A 20,251-nucleotide genomic window follows, 5' to 3' on the forward strand; every position below is an offset into this window, starting at 1 on the left:
TCGGCTGGCTCACTTTGAAGATGGAGATGAGTCTCCTTTTCATACTTTTACCCCCTCCTATTTTTTCCCTTCAAGAGATTATCCTCTATTAGATTCCAGCTCCCTAAAAAGGGAAATGGATGTGTGATCAAAGTCTGCCAATTAAGGGATCATTACCGCTCACTCCTGGACGGCCCTGTTAGGACTTGCCCCCTTGCCTTTGTCAACATCATCTCAGCCCCCAGACCCACACATTCTCCTTCAGCGCCCACCAGGGGGCGACAGAGGCTCCCGGGGCTGTAGCAGGGGGCTGTGTGGTTTCCCACAGAGAAGTGCCACTCATCACAACTGTTTTGTTTAGTTTAGGATTTTTCAAAGGATATCTGCATGTGGGGTGTATCCTGAAGAGCATGGCCTGGATGATGGGAGGACTCCCAAACTGCGCCATTGAAGGACTCTGGGGGTGGACAGGGACCTTCATCAAATCTCTGCACTGTCGCAGTTCAGAGAGCACATGTTTATTCTGTGGGACCCCATGGGGCAGGGCAAAGACAAAGCATATGGGGGTAGAGTCAAGAAAAAACTGTCCAGCAAATCTGTCCAAAAGTGAGGCAGGAAGCTTTGGGGGGTAGTGGGCTCTTCGTCACTGAGGGTATCTAAGTAACAGGTGCTATGGATCAGCTTACCAGCTGCCTAGAAGGCCATTGTAGAAGGGAACACAATTAGATGACTTTCAAGGTCACTTACACCTCTGAGATTCTAGAATCTTTGCCTTCTATATGCACAGAAGCCACCTCACTCACTAATTTTTTCATCTATCCATCCATTCATTCATTCAAAAGGGGTGATTCAAGCACAAATGAAGTACAAAGCCAATATTGGGTTCTGAAGATACGGTTGTGAATAAGATGGTACCTTTTCCCTAGAGCAGCCCATCACCAAATTGAGAGACAAGACATTCAAATCATCAGATATAGAGGAGTCCATCCAATAGTAGAAGAAGTGACTGACTAGCTGGGGATGCATCAGGGCGGTGGGAGGGTGAGCAGGGAAGGTTACACAAAACAGAAGATGCTTGAACTGGGTTTTGAAGGATATGTAGGAGTTTAACAGGGAGACTTGGGTGGAAGAGAATTTCAGGCAGAGGGAGCAGCGTGTTTAAAGCCTCAGAAGTTTGAAACACCTAAAATTGTGGCATTTCATTTAGTTTCTTATCATTGGAATATTGATAGAAGGGAAAGAAATGAGGCTTGAGGGGCATGTGGGGTGAAGTCATTAAGGACCTTGTATTAAAAAGCGTGGAATTTATCCTGAAGACACTGGCATGGGGAGTAACTGGTCCTATTCACATTTAGAAAGATCTATCTGATTACAGTGGAGAATGGATTGGAGGGGACAAAATCAAAGCAAGAGAAACCAGTGAGGAGGCTCCTGGGAAGGTATTGCTCCAGGTAAATTCACTATTTGCAAGAATCATGGCTGCACATTAGAATCACCAAGGAGCTTTAAACAAAGCTGATGCCTGTGTCACATCCCCAGAGAGTCTGATTTAATTGGTCTGGGGTAGGGTTGTGACTTTGGGAGATTTTAAGCTTCCCCAGATGATTCTAATGTGAAACCATAATAAAACCTTAAGCTAACTGTAACCTAAGCTTTGGCACATAGTAGAGAGTCGACAGATTTTTTTCCCAAAATATTAGTGTGAAGACATTTGGAGTGCCCTATTCTTGACTTCATAATACTTTCAGGAGGATATGATTGGATGAACAGTTGATTTTTATCACGGAGGATTTCAGGTAGAAAATCTACCCCCAGAATATCAGCTTGAACATCGAGAGGTCCAGTGGTGCCACTGAGACAAGCACACCCCACCCCTGCAGAGAACCAGGAATATACAGGCCTGGCAAGTTGCCTGAAGGAGCTGGAGCCACCTGGCTTGGGGGAGAGGATGAGGCCAGGGGCTGGGATCTCAGTTCTAAGAGTTACATGCAAAAGCAAGAACCATTTGCAGTCTAAAGATGGCCTGTGCTGGTGGCAAGAGGGATGCAGAGAGATGGTCAATTATAATGAGGAGGAAGAAGAGGAGGAGGAGGAAAAAGAGGAAGAGAAAAGGAAAGACAAGCCCTCCACTTGTAAGAGGAGCACTGTCCTATCTCCATAGCACTTGTTTCACACTCAGATTTGGGGCAGAGGTTGGTGCCCAGAACCTAGCACCTGTTTTGCTTCTCCACCACAATGCCAGTCTAAGGATTTCTGACACACAAAGAACAAAATTCTGATCAATTAATAGCTGGGAAGGCACTCTATTACCCCAGTCTCAAACCCTGGGCGAAACTAAGTTGGAAAATATGGCTTAGCCTAGACAAGGACCTCCCACCCCATCTCCATTCCACCAGGAATGGCTAGGTAGCAGGATAGGCATCAGATCTACCTACCCAGCCACTGCATAGATAAAGATCATGGTCATGCTTCTAGAATACAGGTCAGCACACTACAGCCGCAGGCTAAATCCAGCCCAATGCCTGTTTTTGTAAATAAAGTTTTATTGGAACACAGCCATGTCAATTTGTTTGCATTTTGTCTGTGACTGCTACCACTCCACAACAGTATGAGTAGTTGCAACAGAGACTATATGGCCTACAAAGCCCAAACTACTATCTGGCCCTTTGCAGAAAAAGTTTGCCAACCCCTGCCCTAGAAGAAGAGCCCCCCCCAGGTTGGCTTAACACTTGGGAGACTGGAATCAAGAAAGGGAGCATTATGCATGGACTGGGCTTTTAATAGACAGTGGTCCTGCCTGCTTGTAAAACATAGCCTGCTGAATGGCTGAATTTCTGACTACTCAGGTTACAGACTCCTCTTTGCTTAGGATGGACCTGGTAAGAAATAGGTGGGCAAAGGCAAGGCTGGTGTATTAAGATGAGTGGAAGCTCCTCTCTCCTGCACTGCTGACAGGGAGCTGTGTAGACTGAAGATGTTGCAAATTCAGTCTCAGAAGCAATGCAGGAGCCATGAATGGAGCATTCAGCCTGTTCTACCGGAGGCAGGGTGGGGATGGTAATCAAAACATGGCCCAACCTTCATGCTTCTGTGGCTTTTCTAAAGCTGTTCCTGCTCCCTTAAATGCCCATCTTCCTTCTCTATGAGATAACTAACTGCACCCTCCCCTGTGTTGCCATGACACTTGGCTCGTAACTCTGTTAAATCACTCCACATGGTTAACTTCTCTGTCTCCTCTTAAACTGATGACTTCCATCTCTTCTCTCCCCAAACCCTGACTTTGAACCTCTATGTCCAACTTCCTACTCAGCATCTCAGCTTGGATGTCAAGTAGTCATCTCAAATATGACGGCTGCTGCTGCTGCTATTGTTCTTATTGTTTTGAACATGTTAAGAAGCACACAGTCCTCAGCAAGTGCAAGGCACTATTCTAAGCACTTCGTGTACCCAAAACACAACACTTAAGTCCTTACTCCCCAATCCTGTTTCTCCCTCATCGTTTCTTCTCAGAAATCTTAGTAAATGATGTGACTCTCCACTCAGTTCTTCAAGCCACAGTCTGGGCGTCAGCCTTCATCCCTGTCCTTCCTTCATAGTCTACGTCTACAGCAGATGTGTTGGTACCCTACCCATGTCCCCTCTACACTCACTGTTCCCATGCATGCTCACCCAGTGCCTGCCTCCTGGAAGCACCTGTGACTTTTTGCCTGGAGGACTTCCTCCAAAAAGAATATGCGCACCTTGCCTACAGAGCATGGTAGAAGTGCCAGGGGGGTTCCTAAGAGTTGTCCTCAACCAATGATAGATGAGAATTGATGGGTAAATACCTCAACTCCCTTCTCCCCCTGGTGAGACTACTCTGAGGCATGAGATGGGTCCATTGGATTAAGCCCCAGGTGTACACAGTGGTAATTTGCTTGTTGATGTACCCTATATTGACTTCCTTCCCTGAATTGTCTCACTTCCCCACTGCCCCACCCATGCTCCTTAGGATTGCCTCCAAAATAAAATCTTATACTGGAGTCCTTGTTTCTGAATCTGCTTCTGGGGGAAACCAAAATCGACAATATTCAACTGACCATCCTAAAAATAATCACTTCTCGCTACATCCACTGCCACCATCCTGGTACAAAGGTGCGAGGTACCATCATCTCTCGCCTGGAGTATTACAACAGCTTCCTAACTGATCTCCCTGCTTCCTCTCTGGGCCTCCTAGAGCCTGTATTCTATACATGAGCCAGAATGTACTTTGTAAAACATAAATCAGACCAGCTAACTGCTCTGCTCAAAATCCTCCGATCGTTTCCCATCACACTTAGCACAATACCCAACTTGTTACCAATGACCACAATGCCTTAGTATAACCTGAACTCTCCCAGACTCTCCAGATGCTTCCATCACTGCTCTCCCCTGCTTCATCCTTGAATATGGTCATTTGGTTACCACCTTTGCACCTGCTGTTCCCTCTGCCTGGAAAGTGCTTGCTACTTTCCTTGGCATGACTGGCTTTTTCACATCTTTAGGGAATTAGCTCAAATGTTACCTTCTCAGAGAAGCTCTCCCAGACTGTGTAATCTGAAACAATTCTTATCTCCCCTTACTATCCCTTTACACTGCTTTATTTTCTTCATAACATTTTCCACTATCTAAAATTATGTATGTTTGCTTGTTCATTTGCTACATCTCCCAGTTGACTGGAAGCTCAAGGGGGACTTTGTCTAGTTCGTTGTATCCCGAGTACCTATAACAGTGACAAACACTTATTAGAGACTCAATAAAGTGAATGAATGGATGAATGAATGAACAAATGACTCCCTTACTGGACCAGATTTGGGCTCATGACACACAGAAGACATCAATAGCATTTGATTCAATGAACAAGTGAGTAAGTCCGTGGAGGGGCTGAGTCTACATTCTCTCCAGGTCCCATCCAAGAACACACAGCCCTTTATAACTAAGTTACTCATCACAGTGGGTCTCACTTTCCCCGTTGGCTCACCTACACCTGGATAAAGCTCCTGTTTCAGACCATTCTAACCATTCTGTCCTTTCTTTTTAGGCCTTACCGGAGGGGCAGACAGCTTCGTGGGACACAGCCAAAGAGGATGAAAACCGCAATAAGAATCGATACGGGAACATCATATCCTGTAAGTGCCCTTCTGGGAGGGCCCCAGGCTTTGGGGACATAGAGTAAAAGAAGCTATTGCCATTACCCAGAATTCATTATCAAGTAATCCTTGATGTTTCTAGCTTTGGGTCTACATGCCAAGCTGGGATCTCTATTTCAGCCTCCCTCTCACACCTAGCCTGAATGACAGAGCCTGGCTCATCTCAACCAGGGCAGGTGGGGAGCTGGGTCCAGGCAGAGTAGATCCACGGAGCCTCTGAAGGCTGGGTCTTGCTTGGCATTGCCCGCTCAAGAATTCCTCAGGTCGGGGAGGAAGCCCAACCAAAAGTATTCTCCTGTGTTCCCAGCAGTGTCTGTAATTCAGAGTACCACCCTAGCAGCGACTTGGGTGGGGAACAAGATCCAGCCCATGAGGAATGGGCTGAGAACACCTAGCAAGAGAATAGTGCTACTCTAAGAAGGTAGGATCCCAAGCAAGGTTTGATGCTCAGAAGGAGCCAGAAACTCTGGCTTAAGCCTGAGGGTTTGGGGAGCAGGCAACTCAGGGCTCAAAGGAACCCAAGGCTACTCTGGTCACACAAGAGACAGGGCTTAGGGCATCATGACTTCTGTCGGACCCCACTGCTGGTGGGACAGGGGCTCTAAGAGTGCCTGCCACTCAGGGCCTGCATCGGCCCAGGAATTTGGTGGCACTGAGCCTGCAGGAGGGAAGCATGTTCTTGTGCAGAGCTGGAGGATACATGGAAGGACGCTGCCTTTTGCTAAACAATGAGCTTTAGCATTCCCGTAGGCAGCCCCGGTGTGTGATTTGATGAAGGCAGTAGTGCCGAGTAGTTAGAACCCTCTGGAGTCAAACTGCCTGGGCTCTTATCCCAGCCGTGGGGCCCTCAGCAGGTTATTTGACCTCTCTAAGCTTCAGTTCCCTCACCTTTAAAATGATGAAAATAATAGAGTCGCTGGAAAAAGGTACATAAAACCCTTGGCATAGTGCCCAGCACCATTACTCTTAGCCATAGAGTTATTTTCTCGGCGTCACTGATGAGCAGTGTGGATATATCATTCCACCTTATTTTAACCAGGATTCCATGTGTGGACATGGAATACTCCAGGTTGGGGAGGGGCTATTTTGGAAAGATCACTAGGGTAGCTGATTGGGAGGGTGGGTTAGATTGGGAGAGGCTGGAGGCAGAGGGACCAGTCAGGGGACTACTGCAGTGGCCCCAGCAAGGGATAATGAGGCCTGAACAAAGCAATAACAATACTTTTGTGTGACTGGTACATAGTATTGAGTTCTCAAAGGAGAGGGAGAGAGACTGCCATAGAACTGAACACCACACATAGGTTACACACAAGTATTGTCACTACCAAATATTGGTATGTACAGCCTTCAAACATAATAGAGAGGTTAGAGTTACCCCATGCAAAATGCTGCACATTTATTGTGATCAGAACAGGAGTCTACAGCAGGTTTTGTCTGCCACAGTGTAGCCAACTTGGACCTTTTGACACCTCACCAGTTGGGTGCGTGGCATTCCTTGGTCTCAGCTCTCAGGGTAACCCAGTTCAGCGGGAAAAAAAAAAAACCTGAATAACAAATTATTTTTAGCACAGTTCAGTGTTTTGTTTTGTTTTGTTTTAACTGTCTAGACATTGCCTAAGAAAAAGCTTTGAGGAAGAAAGCATAAGCTACAGGCAGCTTGTAAAGGAAGACAGAGGCAGAAGTTTTAGCTTAGCTGTTTCCTGTGCTGATTTAGGAAGGGGCTATGAATGGTAGAACTAATTAGAAAACATTTATAATTTGTCTCTCGGAAGATAATAATGCAGACAGCAAGATTTCTTGCAAGGAAAGTGTTGGAAAGAGATGTTCAAACCATCAGGAAATGTGTATTAAGACCTATGACTTAATAGGTGGGGCTCCTCTGAGCCAGGCCCTGAGCTGGACACTGGGACCCTCAGTCTCTGCTCCCAGGGAGCTCCCATTCTGGGCACAGGTGGCTGCTCGCTCTGAGTATCCTCTGCTCCAGCACTGTGCATACTGTGCCCTAAAACATCTGGTTACTTGTCTGTTCCCCATATCAGATTGTGAGTTCAGGTAGGGTCCACTGAATTATAGGCTGCAACACCCTGGGGATCACTCTAAACTTTAGTCTTCTCTCTGTCAAATGGGTATAACGGTGTCTTCCTCCTGGGGTGTTGTGCAGACAAGAAAAACTAAATGATGAGAGCACAGTGGAGAGACCCTGCCTCCCTGAGAGATAGGGCTATCCGGGCTGGTATCTGGGCCAAAGCTTATGGGGGCCGAAGCTGAGAACCAAGCTGTGTATCTCTCTGGACCTCCCACTGCTCACCCCCTGCACTCAGCACCCTCGCCTGAGCCACCATCAGCTCTCACCTGCGCTCTGCCCAGCCTTCTTCGTGGTTGCTCCACATCTTATTTTGCTCCCAACTTTCTGCCTGTCTGATCTCTGACAGAAGCCAGAGGGACCTCCTCAAAACATGAATTGGATCGTGTCATTTGCCTACTGAAAACCCTTCAAGTGGCTTCCCTGCACTCTTGAGCACTCCTTATCCAAAGGCCCTCAGCTGCCTCTCCAGTCTCATTTCAGTGTCCTCTCCATCACAGTCCCCTCAATGAAGCCACGCTGGCCTTCACTCAGTCCCTTGAGCTTTCCGTGCTCATCCATGCCAGAAGGACTTTACACACTCTATTCTCTCTATCGAAGTGCCCTTCCCTCCTCTCTTTGTTCTGCTAAGTTCTACTTATCCTTCAGATCTTAGCTCAGTCGTCACTTTCTCAGAGAATCCTTCTGACCCTTTGAATTTGGTCAAAACTCCATTCTTCGCTCCTAGAGTACAAAGCGTGTCTCCTCCTTAGCCCTCATTATCATTGTGATTGAGAGGCATTCGGATGACTGTGTGTTGATGCCTGACTCCCTCACTAGAATAGATGCTCTGTGACAGCAGGACCACGGCTATCTTGCACTCATGTTTCCCCAAACCTAGCGCAGACTCAGCAAGACCCTGAAGGGCTTGAGCAGTGGGTCTTTCCCGTCTGGCTTCCCAAATAAAATAGAGAACACCCAGAAAGGATGGATGAAGGAGGCTGGATCAAAACAACACTTGGAACAGTGACATTCCAGTAAGGAAGAAGATGCTGAGCCTGATGAAGAGAGTGGGGAGAGACGGGACCCAGAGGGAAAGGAAGAGAACAACCCCATCCCTCTGAGAGCTGCATCTGAGAAGGCAGGATTCCAGGCAGCAAAGAAAAACAATGAAGGGGATTAGGACTCCATCAGTGGGGGTGCAGAAGACGCTGTCAGTGTCCCACACCTCACCGCCTCACTATGCAGTAACACCAGCTGGCGGTACCCATATCCAGGACCAGGATGAGGGGGAGGCAGGCGAGACACCTTGCATGCAACATTCAAGGAGGCCCCACTCACAGCTTTTTACCCTGCACTTGTGTTTGCGCTACCCTGAAAGCCAGCACCTCTTTAAAGTGTGGCCCTCAGCGCCTGGCTTGTTCCACCCCAGTCCTGCACTGTCTGCATCTCTTTGCCTGAGGACTTTCTCCAAAGCTGGGTAAGGATGCCTTGTTCATGCACAAGGCAGTATCTCCTTGGACCATGAAATAGCCCAGCTCCTCACCCTCCCACTGGGTATGTGTTCTAAACCTTTTTCCATAGTTTCCACGGGGAGTAGGCTGCAGTGCCCACAGTCTTAATGGGCTTGAAAACTCACCGTTTCCAGGCTGCCTTCTCTTGGCTGTCTTACTCCTCCTGTTTCCTACTGGTGTCCCCCTCTCCATATAAACTTGCACTGGGACCCTCCTCTTACATCCACTTCTGGGGAAACCCAAATGGAGACCAAGGGAATTCAAACACCTCATGATACCACCTTGAGGGGCTTCAATAAACCTGAATCTCCTTTCTGCTTTAAGGGTCAATAACTCTTCAACAAATGGGGCTGGAGCAGGTCTGTACTCAGTACTGAAAGGAGGTGGTGCCGAGGCAACCAGTGGACTCAAAAGCAGCACAGACATAAAGGGGAATCAAAAAAAAAAAAAAAAAAGTCCTGGAATGGAAATAAGAAAGGTAAAAGAGAAACAGCACCAAGGAATGGAAGGTGTTCCTGCCCTTGTATGTGTCCCTCCCAAAGGCAAAGTCTGCCGTGCCTTGATAAATAGAAATATTCTTGGCACAAGAAGAAAACCGGGTGTGATTAGCATCTTAAGGAACCCAGAGCACTGAGAGGCTGGAGTGGGGGACAAAGGCCTAGGCCAGGGAGAACAGAAGAGATGAAAGGGGATGAGAAGGAGGGAGGGCACCACCTGCAAAGGAAACAATGACAGAGAGACCTTGGCTAAATAAGCCCTTTCTTCCAGATGGTTCTGTTTAGAGTTTAGTAATAGAGACTGTGGGTTTCCAGGGAGTGCAAATGGAAAAGAAGTGAAAGGGAAGGAAATGAATGGGGGAAAATGAATAAGGAGTTCTTTGCTTTCAAGTAACTCTGGGGCAGAGACCGTGGACATGGGAGATTTCAAGAATACCACAGCATTCCCCATGTGGAAGTTCTAGAAGGTGCTTCCTGGATTGGCAGGAAGGAAATGACACTGAGGAGAGGAAGTGAACTTGGGGGCTGCAAATTTTATAAAATGAGGCTCCCTTTCTGGGATCAGTCGGGGTCTCAGCAGGAAACAGATGGGCCCCTCAAATAGGGTGATTTGAGGAGAATTTATTGAAGAGATTATTTATAAAGGTGGGAGCTAGGTGTAGACGGACTACAAGGAATAGTGCAGAACCCTGGGGCTAAATACCACCGCCACCCACAGAGGATTCAGTGGGACAGGTTGTCAGGATGGGGAGAGAGTTGACCTGACAGGGGGTGCAACCTTCACTGGCACTGCAGCCAACCCGTGATGACCTCAACAAGGGAGCTGAAGGAATGAGTACCTCCCTTCATCCAGTCTCCTGCCTCTGCTCTCCATTGGCTAAACCCAACCAGAAGCCCGAGGACACGCGAATCTGCAGACCTAGTTCAGTGGTTCTCAAAGTGTGGTCCCTGCTGCAGCAGCAGCAGCATCTGGGGACTTGTTAGAAATGCTTTCTTGGGCTCCACCCCAGACCTGCCAAATCAGAAATTCTGGGGGTGATCTGTGCTTTAAAAAGCCCTCCAGGTGATCCTGATGCACATTCAAGTTTGGGAGCCTCCACTCTTGTCCACAGAGATCAGCCTCCTGGATTAGGGGGCCAGGTACAGAAGGCTGGAGAGCGGGTCTGAAGGGCAAACAAGATACCTGGTACATTTTTTAAGACTTCTTTTCCCCTAATCTAAGACAAGCCACTGGGCTCAGGTGTATTGGAGTATTGGACATGGGGTCAGACAGATCCAAGTTCTAGTCTCAGTTCTGCCCTTTACCTGGTACATGACCTTCAGCGAGGTCACTTCATCTCTCTGACTCTCAGTTTCTCATTTCTCAGTTCAAAGAGGGCAAATTAAGATGAACAAATATTGAATCTGAATCTGTTGTGTAGACTTTTAAACCTAGATGATACTTAGTCTAGCCTCTTTGAGTTCACAGGCAAGGAGCGATGGTCCAGAGATGTAGACCCGCCACCCAGGGTCACACAGCAAGTCTGTAGGGCAGCCACAACCAGAGCTCTGGGCTCCTGCCTGCCAGGGTGCCACGTGCTCCCTACCTGAGTCCCTCTGCATCAAGACACATCCATGCTCTTGGGGGAGAATGTGCTGAGGGCTCTGACCTCAGACCAGATGGCAGACTGAGACGAGTTCTTCAGAGAGGCCGTTCTCACTTCCAGGGAGGAACCCAGAGGATTTTTTCACAGCAATTTCTCGGCTGGTTCCTGGCAAGACAGAGCTGGGGGGACAAAATGGGTGCCTTGTTCAGCACTCCCAGCTCTCGGGCTCCATTCTCCTTTGCGGTCTGTGAGGGTGGCTCTTGCCCGGGCCCAAAGACCAATCCTGGTACAGAATCCCCCTGCCATATCCCCCCAACATCCACCACATCCATGGTTGCTGGCCCTAATTCCAACTGCCACCACCTGTGTCTCTTTTTCTGAGGACTTGTTCTGGCCACTGGGGCCCTCTCTGCCAGCTTGCAGAGCAGGCTGGAAGTGTCAGGAAAGTAAACATCCCCAGGAGCAGCCCTCATCCGATGACTGACAGGAATGGGTGTACAAATACCCCAGCTCCCTCTCACCTGGGGAGGAATAACTTGGAGGTGCATGTTCACACTATCTCCTGGAGTTCCCTAACAGGATTAAGCCCCAGCTGTCTATGGTGGTAACTCACTTGATGACACACCTCTTATTGGAGTCCTTCCTTTCTCCATCTCACCTTTCCATTTCCCTTCTGGTGTTTCCTGGAATCACCTCCCAAATCAACTACTTGCACTCAAATCTTTGTCTTAGATTCTGCTTCTGAAGGAACCCAAATAAAGAACATTCCCCCCTTTCTTCAGACAGTTACCTTAGTGGGGCGTGGGCTGGACAGCCTGCTTAGGATGAACCAATAAATTCATCATCCGGGCCCCTCTCCTTCTGACTTCTCTCAATTCTCTGCCCCTCTGTGCTTAAGCCCCCAAAGATTTCATCTATTGACACAGCTCCTTGCAGAGGGGAGCTGCCCAACCTCAGCCGGCATGGAATTGGCAGAACAAGGAGGTACAAAGAATGTTGGACTGTTTCCATTTCATACCCAAGCCACCCTCTCTCAATAATGGTAATTCAATCAAGATTGAATGTGCAGACCTTTAGCTTCAATGATGTACCCAGGCAGTCTCGGCGGAATTACCTGCCTCCTCCCTATCCACTCGTGCAAGATGATGGCATTAACATTTCCAATACTTCTAGGAAATGATTTTTCAGCTCCACAATTCATTGTAACGAGTCAAATCTCTTTTCTCTGAAAAATTGCCACTTTTCTTTACCCTCCTTAAGTGCCTGGAAGACAGGAGGAAAGAACATCATGTATCAAACGATAGTCTCTCTCCATCCCCACCTCTCTGGAGTGGTTCTCTCTTTAAGTGGATGTGACTTGAGAAGACCGATTTATTGGGTTATCTTTGATGATGGAGGAAGAAAGGAGGAGATGTGGTTTGTTTTGAGAGTTAGAACTGTGCAAAGGAGGAAAATGAGCCCTCTCCTCTAGGGTCAGCATGGAAACACAAGGGGATGGGACAGTGTTGGAGTAAGAACTGGCATGGAAGGGGTGTGGAGGCAATGGGTCTTGGAGTTCCAGGAGGGGTAGGGACCACATCACTCTACAAGGAAACTCTCAACCTTCCACCTCCTCCTGAGTTGTTAAACTTCTTGGAGCCTTGAGTTTCTCATCCATAAAATGGAGCGATGATATACACCTCACAGAGTTACAATGAGAATCAAATGGCATAGCATCCATAAGGCTTCTAGAACAGTACCTGGAACATCTTTTGCACTCCATGCAGGTAAATTCCTGTACCGCACCACCTAACACAAGATGGGTCTCTAGTCTCATGGACCAGTACCAGTAAGGTCTTTTGGTCTTTCCCAAGACAAATGAAAGTGAATAACCAGGAAACCTCTATGCTAAATAGCTGAACATTGGTCTGCACATTCAAACCTCACTGTGTATCAGAATCTCCTGGAAGGCTTGTTAAAATGCATATTACTGGGCCCCACCTTGGAGTTTCTGATTCAGCGAGTCTGGGCTGGGACTCAAGAATTTGCATTTCTAATAAGTTGCCAGGTGTCGCTGATGTTGTTGGTCAGGTGACTGCATTTTGAGAACCACTGGTCTAGAATAATAAAAAAACTGGATTTACATATTTGTGTTGATTTCTTGCAAAACATCAGGTGCTTTCGTATCTTACCTCTTAGAATCCTTGCAACAAGTCTGCAAAGGTAGATATGATTTTGATATTAGAATTGGCTAAAGTGAGGCTCAGGGAAGGTCAATAACTTGCCGCAGGTGATATGGTTAGTGTGTGACAGATCTCAGGTTTGCCTCCAGAGCCCACCCAATCCCTCACCTCCCTCCTGCGGAAGGCAAGAACTGGCTGTCAATCTTGGGAGAGGACAGGCTGGATCTGCAGGTAGGGTGAGGAGTCAGCTACGGCAAGAGGAAGAATTTGAGCACAGGATCCAGGCACACTCTGCCAGCCTTGTGTAGAGGAAAAAGCCTTGGGTTCCAGGCCATGTTACCTATAATCAACTGTATGACTATAAGTGAGGGGCCCTGCCACTTCTGGCTCTCAGCTTTTCGGATACAAATATGAATTCATTTATTGAACAGATCATTATTGAGCACCTGCTATGTGTCACACACTGTAGAGGAGTTCAGTAAATAGGATGCCTTCCTTAAATAGGGTGTGAAGGCGAGCCATGGGTCAATCAGAAAGTCACAGAAATACAACTACTCTAAGAGTTCTGAAGAAAAGTACAGAGAGCTATCAGAGTCTGTGGTGGAGAGATCCTAGGCGACTTCCTGAGGAAGGAGCATTGAGCTGAGAGCTGAAGAATGAGATGTTGTCAGCCTTACAGGGTTTGGAGTATTCATTTGCATGTGCAAAGGCCCTGTGCTCAGAGCAGACATCGTGCATTTGAGCAACTGAAAGAAGGGCACGGTTATCAGAGTAGTGTGTGAGGAGGAGGGCATGAGCCTGGACAGAGAAGTAGGTCCCAAACCATCAGATCAGGCAAGGCATGTGGCGTGTGGTAAGGCTTCAGTCTGTGTCCAGTGACGGATGGTGTCCTGGAGCTCACACCAGCGTGTGAGAGCAGATGGTTAACTTTTCAGGAATTTTGTGAGCTAGCAGATGCCATGTTGGTGGCTTGAAATCCATCATGGTGGGAGTATTTATACCACAGAATTCAGCAGACATTACAGATCAGAGCCTTTTTTTCCTCCAGAGAGCCACTTGTTAAAGATTTACCAACATACCACTGGTCTTTGTCCTAAAACTACAAGGAACAGACTGATTCCAGAGGAACAATGTTTCTGTTCGCCCAGAGCTGTGTTCTGGGGAGCTCTTTAGATCTACACGTCTTTGCAGTTATGTCTCCCATCTGCAGGCTGTCAGCAGTTCTCTCCTCCCCACAAGCCCGTTATTGCCCATCTCCTACCTCAGCTGAGAGCCAGGTGGAGCCACGTTCCCGCACCTTCTTCTTACCTCCCCTTGAGGAGTTTGCTTCTCCTCTATGTGACTCTTCTCTACTCCTCTCCTACTGTTTTTCAAGCTTGCAAAATGTAGATAGGGCATAATGAACGTTCTGAGCTGCTTGTAAATTACCTCAGATAAACTCCTTCACATCGCCCGCTGCCCCATCTTTCTCCACGTGCGTGTGGATAAACACAATTTTTTATCCTTCTAATTACATAAAGTTAGAAGAAGAAGGGGACACAAAATAATATTAGCATCTCCCAGAAGGAATAAATAAACCATGAGGACACTGCTACTCCTTGCAATGCCTTTCTGGTGGACCTATGGCTGAATTCTGCCCTTTAATGAATACACACAACAGCGCTGGCCTCTGCGGGAAGGTGGATTTACATTTAATACGAAGGGCAAATGGGGAGCGCTAAGTTTCTAATCATCTCTGCCGTCGGCTCACTGCCTGCCTCACATCCAGCCCGCAACCACTATTTATTAAGCGCCTGCTGTGTACCCAGCACTGTCCTAGCACTTTTTTTAGAGCAGTTTTAGATTTATGGAAAAATTGAATACAATGTACAGAGTTCCCATATATTCCGTCCCTCTCACCTACGTTCAGTTTCCCCTATTATTAACATCTTGAATTGGTGTGATAACATTTGTTACAATTGATGGACCAATACTGATCCATCAGTATTTGCTAACATCCGTAGTTTATATTAGGGTTCACTCTTTGTGTTGTACAGGTCTATGGTATTTACAAATTTATAATGACATGTATCCACCATTACAGAATAATACAGAATAGCTTCATTGCCCAAAAAAATGCCCTGTGCTCCACCTACTCATCCCTCCCCCCAAGTCACTGACAACCACTGATCTTTTTACTGTCGCCATAGTTTTGTCTTTTCCAGAATGTCATAGAGTCGGAATTATACAGTATATAGTATTTTCAGACAGGCTTTTTTCACTCAGCAGTATGCATTTAAGTTTCCTTCTTGTCTTTTCATGACTTAATAACTCATTTCTTTATATCACTGAGTAATATTCCATTGTATGGATATACTACAATTTGTTTATCAATTCACCTATTGAAGGATATCTTGGCTTTTTCTAAGTTTTGGCAATTGTGGGTAAAGCTGCTATAAACAATTTGTGTGCAGGTTTTTGTGTGCAGACATAATTTTTCAACTCGTTTGGGTAAATACCTGGGAAAGCAATTGCTGGATAATAGGATAAGAGTATATTTAGTTTTGGAAGAAATTGCCAAGCTGTCTTCCAAAGTGGCTGTACCATTTTGCTTTCCCACCAGCAATGAATGAGAGTTCCTGTTGCTCCACATCCTCGCCAGAGTTTGGTGTTGTCTGTATTCTGAATTTTGGCCATTCTAATAGGTTCGTAGATGTATCTCATTGTTGCTTTAATTTTCAATCCCCTAATGACATACATGATGTTGAACATCTTTTCATGTGCTTATTTGCCATCTGTATAACTTCTTTCATTGGGTGTCTGTTCAGATCTTTTACCCATTTTTTAATTGGGTTATTTGTTATTGTTGAGTTTTAAGCATTCTTTGTATATTTTGGATACAAGTCCTTCATCAGATATGTCTTTTGCAAATATTTTCTCCCAGTCTGTGCCTTGTTTTTTCATTATCTCGATGTCCTAGCACTCTTCATGCCTGCATTTTCTCATTTAATCATCCCAACATCCTGTGAGCTATATAGAATTGGTTCCATTTTGCTAAGGAAACCAAGGCTTAGAGAGATCATTGACTTGCTAAGTTACTTGCATCTAAGTGCCTTGACCTGGCATGGAGAGCCCTCTGTAATCTAACCCCCGCCTACCTCCTCTGCCTCTTCCCCCACTGCTAATCCCCTCACATTCGATGTTCACAAGACAAGAAACTGCTTGCAGCTCCCCCAAGGTTCTTGCTTTTCCAGGATCTCTGGCTTCACTCTTTGCTGTTCCTTCTGATGGAAAGACTCTTCCTCATTGTCCATTGGTCAAGCCTTACTCACTTAAATTCCTCATTCAATTATTACTTCACAAAGCCCTCTATTTCTCACTTTCTAGACCTTGAAGTTCCACTTCTAGGTACACACTGTCTCCCCCACTACACTGACAAACTCTTTAAGCGTGAGTATCATTTTGATAACACTTTCGTAGTCCCTTCAACAAGCCTGCACATAGTAGGCGCTCAGTGAACGTCTCCTTAATGAATGAATGAAGAGGAGCGATTGGCCAATACCATCATCTGGTGGTTAGAGGCACCTTTCATCTTTAAGCATATTTAACTAAAAGAAGTAAGTTTCTTTTTGTTTTGTTTTTAATCATTTTTGCTTTCAGATTTTAAATTTCATTTATATTAAAGAAAATTCCCTTTCAATATTTTAAACCAGAATCTCTGTTTCCAGTGCTATAGACCCCAAGGGAAGGCATAACTCAATAAATAAAAGAGATTTTTGAATCAATAAGTCATTAGTGAGACCACTGAGTGAAAACACAATATGCATTTTCACTTTTTTAAGGCTTACAGTTTTTGTAACCACTGGTAACAAGGCTTAACAGCCTGAGCTCAGAGGCAGGTGCTGTGCCTCGCCTGAATCCCTGCTGGGTGGAGTGTCCCCCAAGAAGTCTCACTTTCTGGGCTAGAATACTGCAGGAGCTGGGGAACAAACATTTGCACAGACTCCAGGAGTAGTACCTGCAAGATGCTGGAGGTCCAGGGGCAGCACATTGTGTGAACAGAGCAGGAGTTCAGGATCAGACAGACCTGAGATAGAACCCCAGCTCTGCCACTCATAGGCTGGGATAACATAACATGGGAAACTTGCTTAACCTCTCTGGGCTCCAGTTTTTTCATCCGTGAAATGGAAAGAATGATAATACTACATTATTGTGGTATTATTATAATAACCTATAGAGCTATTTTGAGGAATAAATGATTGAGTGAGATAAAGTATGTAAATTCTCTGGTAGCTCTCATGAACTCCGTAAAGGCTAGTTCAAACTCCCCCCCACTTCACACCCCACTCCCCCACCCACCCAAAGGAGTTACTTAGACCTCCACCTACTCCCTGTAATTGCTTCCACTGAAACTCTTCCCCATGATGAGTAAAGGGGCATCCAGTATATCTCAGTGTCTAGCATACTGCCTGGCACATGGCAGATACTCAATGAATAATTTTTGAATTAATTGATTAGTTAATTTAATAATGGATTTGGGTGGTATCCTGCCAAGCCCGGGCCTGTTTGTCCATCCACAGACCCATTCCTTACCTTCTTCTGTTCAAATTTCTATCACAAGGAACTGACCCCTGCAGGTTGCCCATCTCAGTCTCTCTTGTCAGCTGGCTTCTGGCTGCGCTTGGCCAATGACATGTGCTGGTGGGAGACTGGAGGGCGGGAGAAAGGAAGAAGCCGGGGTATTTCTCCCCTCTGTCCACTCACAGGCGCCTTCTTTAGGAGCCAGAGAGGCTCCTCCTCTTCACCAGCTCCGGCCAGAGAAGCCCACTGAGGCTCCAGTGTCCACAGGCGGCCCCAGCCCCTGAGCTCTGGTAACGCTGCATCCTCCCTCTGTCCCTCCAGCCCTGGGGAGACAGTATGTCCTTGTTGGTGCTTATATCTGAGTTACTTCACCCTCCTCTATTTCACTTCTTACCTCTTCCGTCACCCAGGTAGCCACTTCTCTGTCATTAACTCCCTCTGCTGTGTACGCTTGAAGAGGTTTCTGATATCCTGCTTGGGCCTTTGGAAGGAGGAGTGTCTGAACTCAGAGTTAAGAGAACCCCATTCTTCTAAGCTCCACCATCCACTGGCCACGTGGCCAGTCAGTCCTTGTGACCCCCAGTTTCCTCATTTGTAACAAGGGCTAAGAGCACCCATCCTGCTTCTCTCAGAGGATCATTGTGGGAGTCCAACAAGCTAAGCCATTCATACATTCACCGAGTATTTGTTGAGTACCTGCCCCATGTGGAGGTGCAGAGGATAGGTCAGGGAACAAAACAAATAATGCCCCTGTTCTCAGGGGTTCCAGTTAGTAGTACTAGCTGTGCTTGTGAACTGCAAAGTGCTGTATAAGGCTAACAGGAGAGGATGACCTGACCTCCTTAACCCCTGGGGACCCTTGGGGATGCCCAGAGCTTTCTGGCCCACTTGCTGGGAACCCCACCCCTGCCCTAGGGTAGGGTGGACTGGCCAGTTGATGCAGCGACGTGCAGTGACATGTGCCCAGTGACCTGACCGGCAAGCTGAGCCCCCTCCTCCCAACCAGACCCAACCAGGGTGTTTTGTTTGTGTGTGTCTGTTAGCGTGCTGGAGCACGCTTTAATTAACTGTAAAGGATTAGCCTGATTCTTCTGCTGTACTAGGTTTTTTTAAATGGTTTTTATTTGGTGTTATTTGAAGTAAGTGTGCTATCGACTAAAGCCTGCAAATCTTGTTTATGCCTAGATTGTGTTTGAAATGGTCTTCTCTGTAACACGATCTTTAGTTATGGATGACCTCTTTTATAATGATTTAGTCAGCTTCGTTTGAATGATAGTATTGATAACAATACGTGGCCAACAATCTGTTTGCAACAATATTCCAAGAGGCAAAAGAAAAGCAATTTGTGCACATGTGGAAAATAGGTAAATTTGCCTTTTTTAAGCAAGCATGAAAATGGAGCATATTAATTCTGGTTCAACACTTCTCACAGCCAGAGTGTTTTCATATGGTGTCTCTTGCATTGTCCTGTGGAAAGAGTATTTCCATCCCCATTTTAATGACAAATTTACTAAGACTTAAACAAGCAGGTTGAGTACCTACCTACTCACCCAGGTAGGTAATGACAAAACCAGAATCAGAAGGGCAGGTGGAAAAAAGAGAATAAGCACACACAGGTCCTTTTTAAGGCATAGTATTCTCCCTGAGCCTCAACTTTCTCATCTGTGAATGGGAGTAATAACTGAGGGCAGCGCTGGGGGTTAAACGAGAGAGTGTGTACAGTAGCAGCACAGTGCCTGATATGCAGTGGTTAATGAAGGATGGCTCTAAAGGAAGGCAGTGCTGGCTCCTCACCAAAAGCTTCTTACCACCTGTCTCCTTGCTTTCTGCTCTCTCTGCAGATGACCATTCCCGAGTGAGGCTGCTGGTGCTGGATGGAGACCCACACTCTGACTACATCAACGCCAACTATATTGATGTGAGGGTCTTCATGGGTTGGGCAGCCGGGGTCTGGGGTGGACAACAGCAGGCTCAAGATCTGTGGCTGTCCCCCACTCTCTCCCCAACAAGGTGGCCCCCCAGAACATGTCCAGAGTGGTCTGGCTCCTCCCTGATCGTGTAACTAGTATAACCCAAGTTGGTTATCCATCTAAAGCTACATCCTCTTTCACACTGGCTGCAGGAGCCTGCTCTGCAGGGCCCTAGGACAACTGCCAATCTTGTTCCTTCTAAGTCACCTGTATGTGTGTCTATTGTCCATTCATTCATTCTTTTGAAGGTATAGCCATTTATGCAGCAAAAATTTAAAAGTGCCTACTGTATGCTGGATGCTATGGGAACCATAAAGCTAAAAATGCCATGGTCTCTACCCTCTAAAACCTTAGCAGGAAGCTAAGCTGTGCACATCAATAATTCCAGGGCAAACTAGAAAGCGATAAGTGTCATAAGTTCAGATAAAACGCTGCAGGGATTCAGAGGTGAGGGAAAACTCACTTCTTCCATCAGGAATGCACAATGTGATGTGAACCAAAGCTTCAGGCACAGGTAGAATTTAAAATCAAAGAGGGGGAAGATGGGCCTCTGGTTCGAGAGAACAGCACAAGCCAAGCTGTAGCAGCTAGAAGCAGAGGATATGTAGCGGCTCAGTGTGAGGGGAGCAGAGACTATTAATGGGAATAGTGGAAAATAAAGTGGAGCTAGATCTTTGATGGTTTATGATCAAACTTAGGAAGTTGGAGTTTATCCTGTAGGCAAGAGGAAGCGATTGAAAGTTTTTGATCAAG

The 20,251-nt window shown here is 46.5% G+C and overlaps 1 protein-coding gene across 1 annotated transcript in view; it reads left to right on the forward strand.

Annotated features, from left to right (window-relative positions):
• The window catches only part of PTPRT (protein tyrosine phosphatase receptor type T), a 1,015,836-nt gene that overhangs the window by 950,001 nt on the left and 45,584 nt on the right, over window positions 1-20,251 (forward strand). Inside the window, exons 17-18 of the mRNA XM_087445249.1 lie at window positions 5,039-5,126; window positions 19,370-19,446. Of these exons, the coding sequence (XP_087301375.1) occupies window positions 5,039-5,126; window positions 19,370-19,446 (165 nt within the window). The remainder of the gene's footprint in view (window positions 1-5,038; window positions 5,127-19,369; window positions 19,447-20,251) is intronic.

Source organism: Ceratotherium simum, chromosome 21 (genome assembly GCF_057802395.1).
Source record: "Ceratotherium simum simum isolate JZ-2026a chromosome 21, ASM5780239v1, whole genome shotgun sequence".
In the NCBI taxonomy this organism is placed as follows: domain Eukaryota; kingdom Metazoa; phylum Chordata; class Mammalia; order Perissodactyla; family Rhinocerotidae; genus Ceratotherium; species Ceratotherium simum.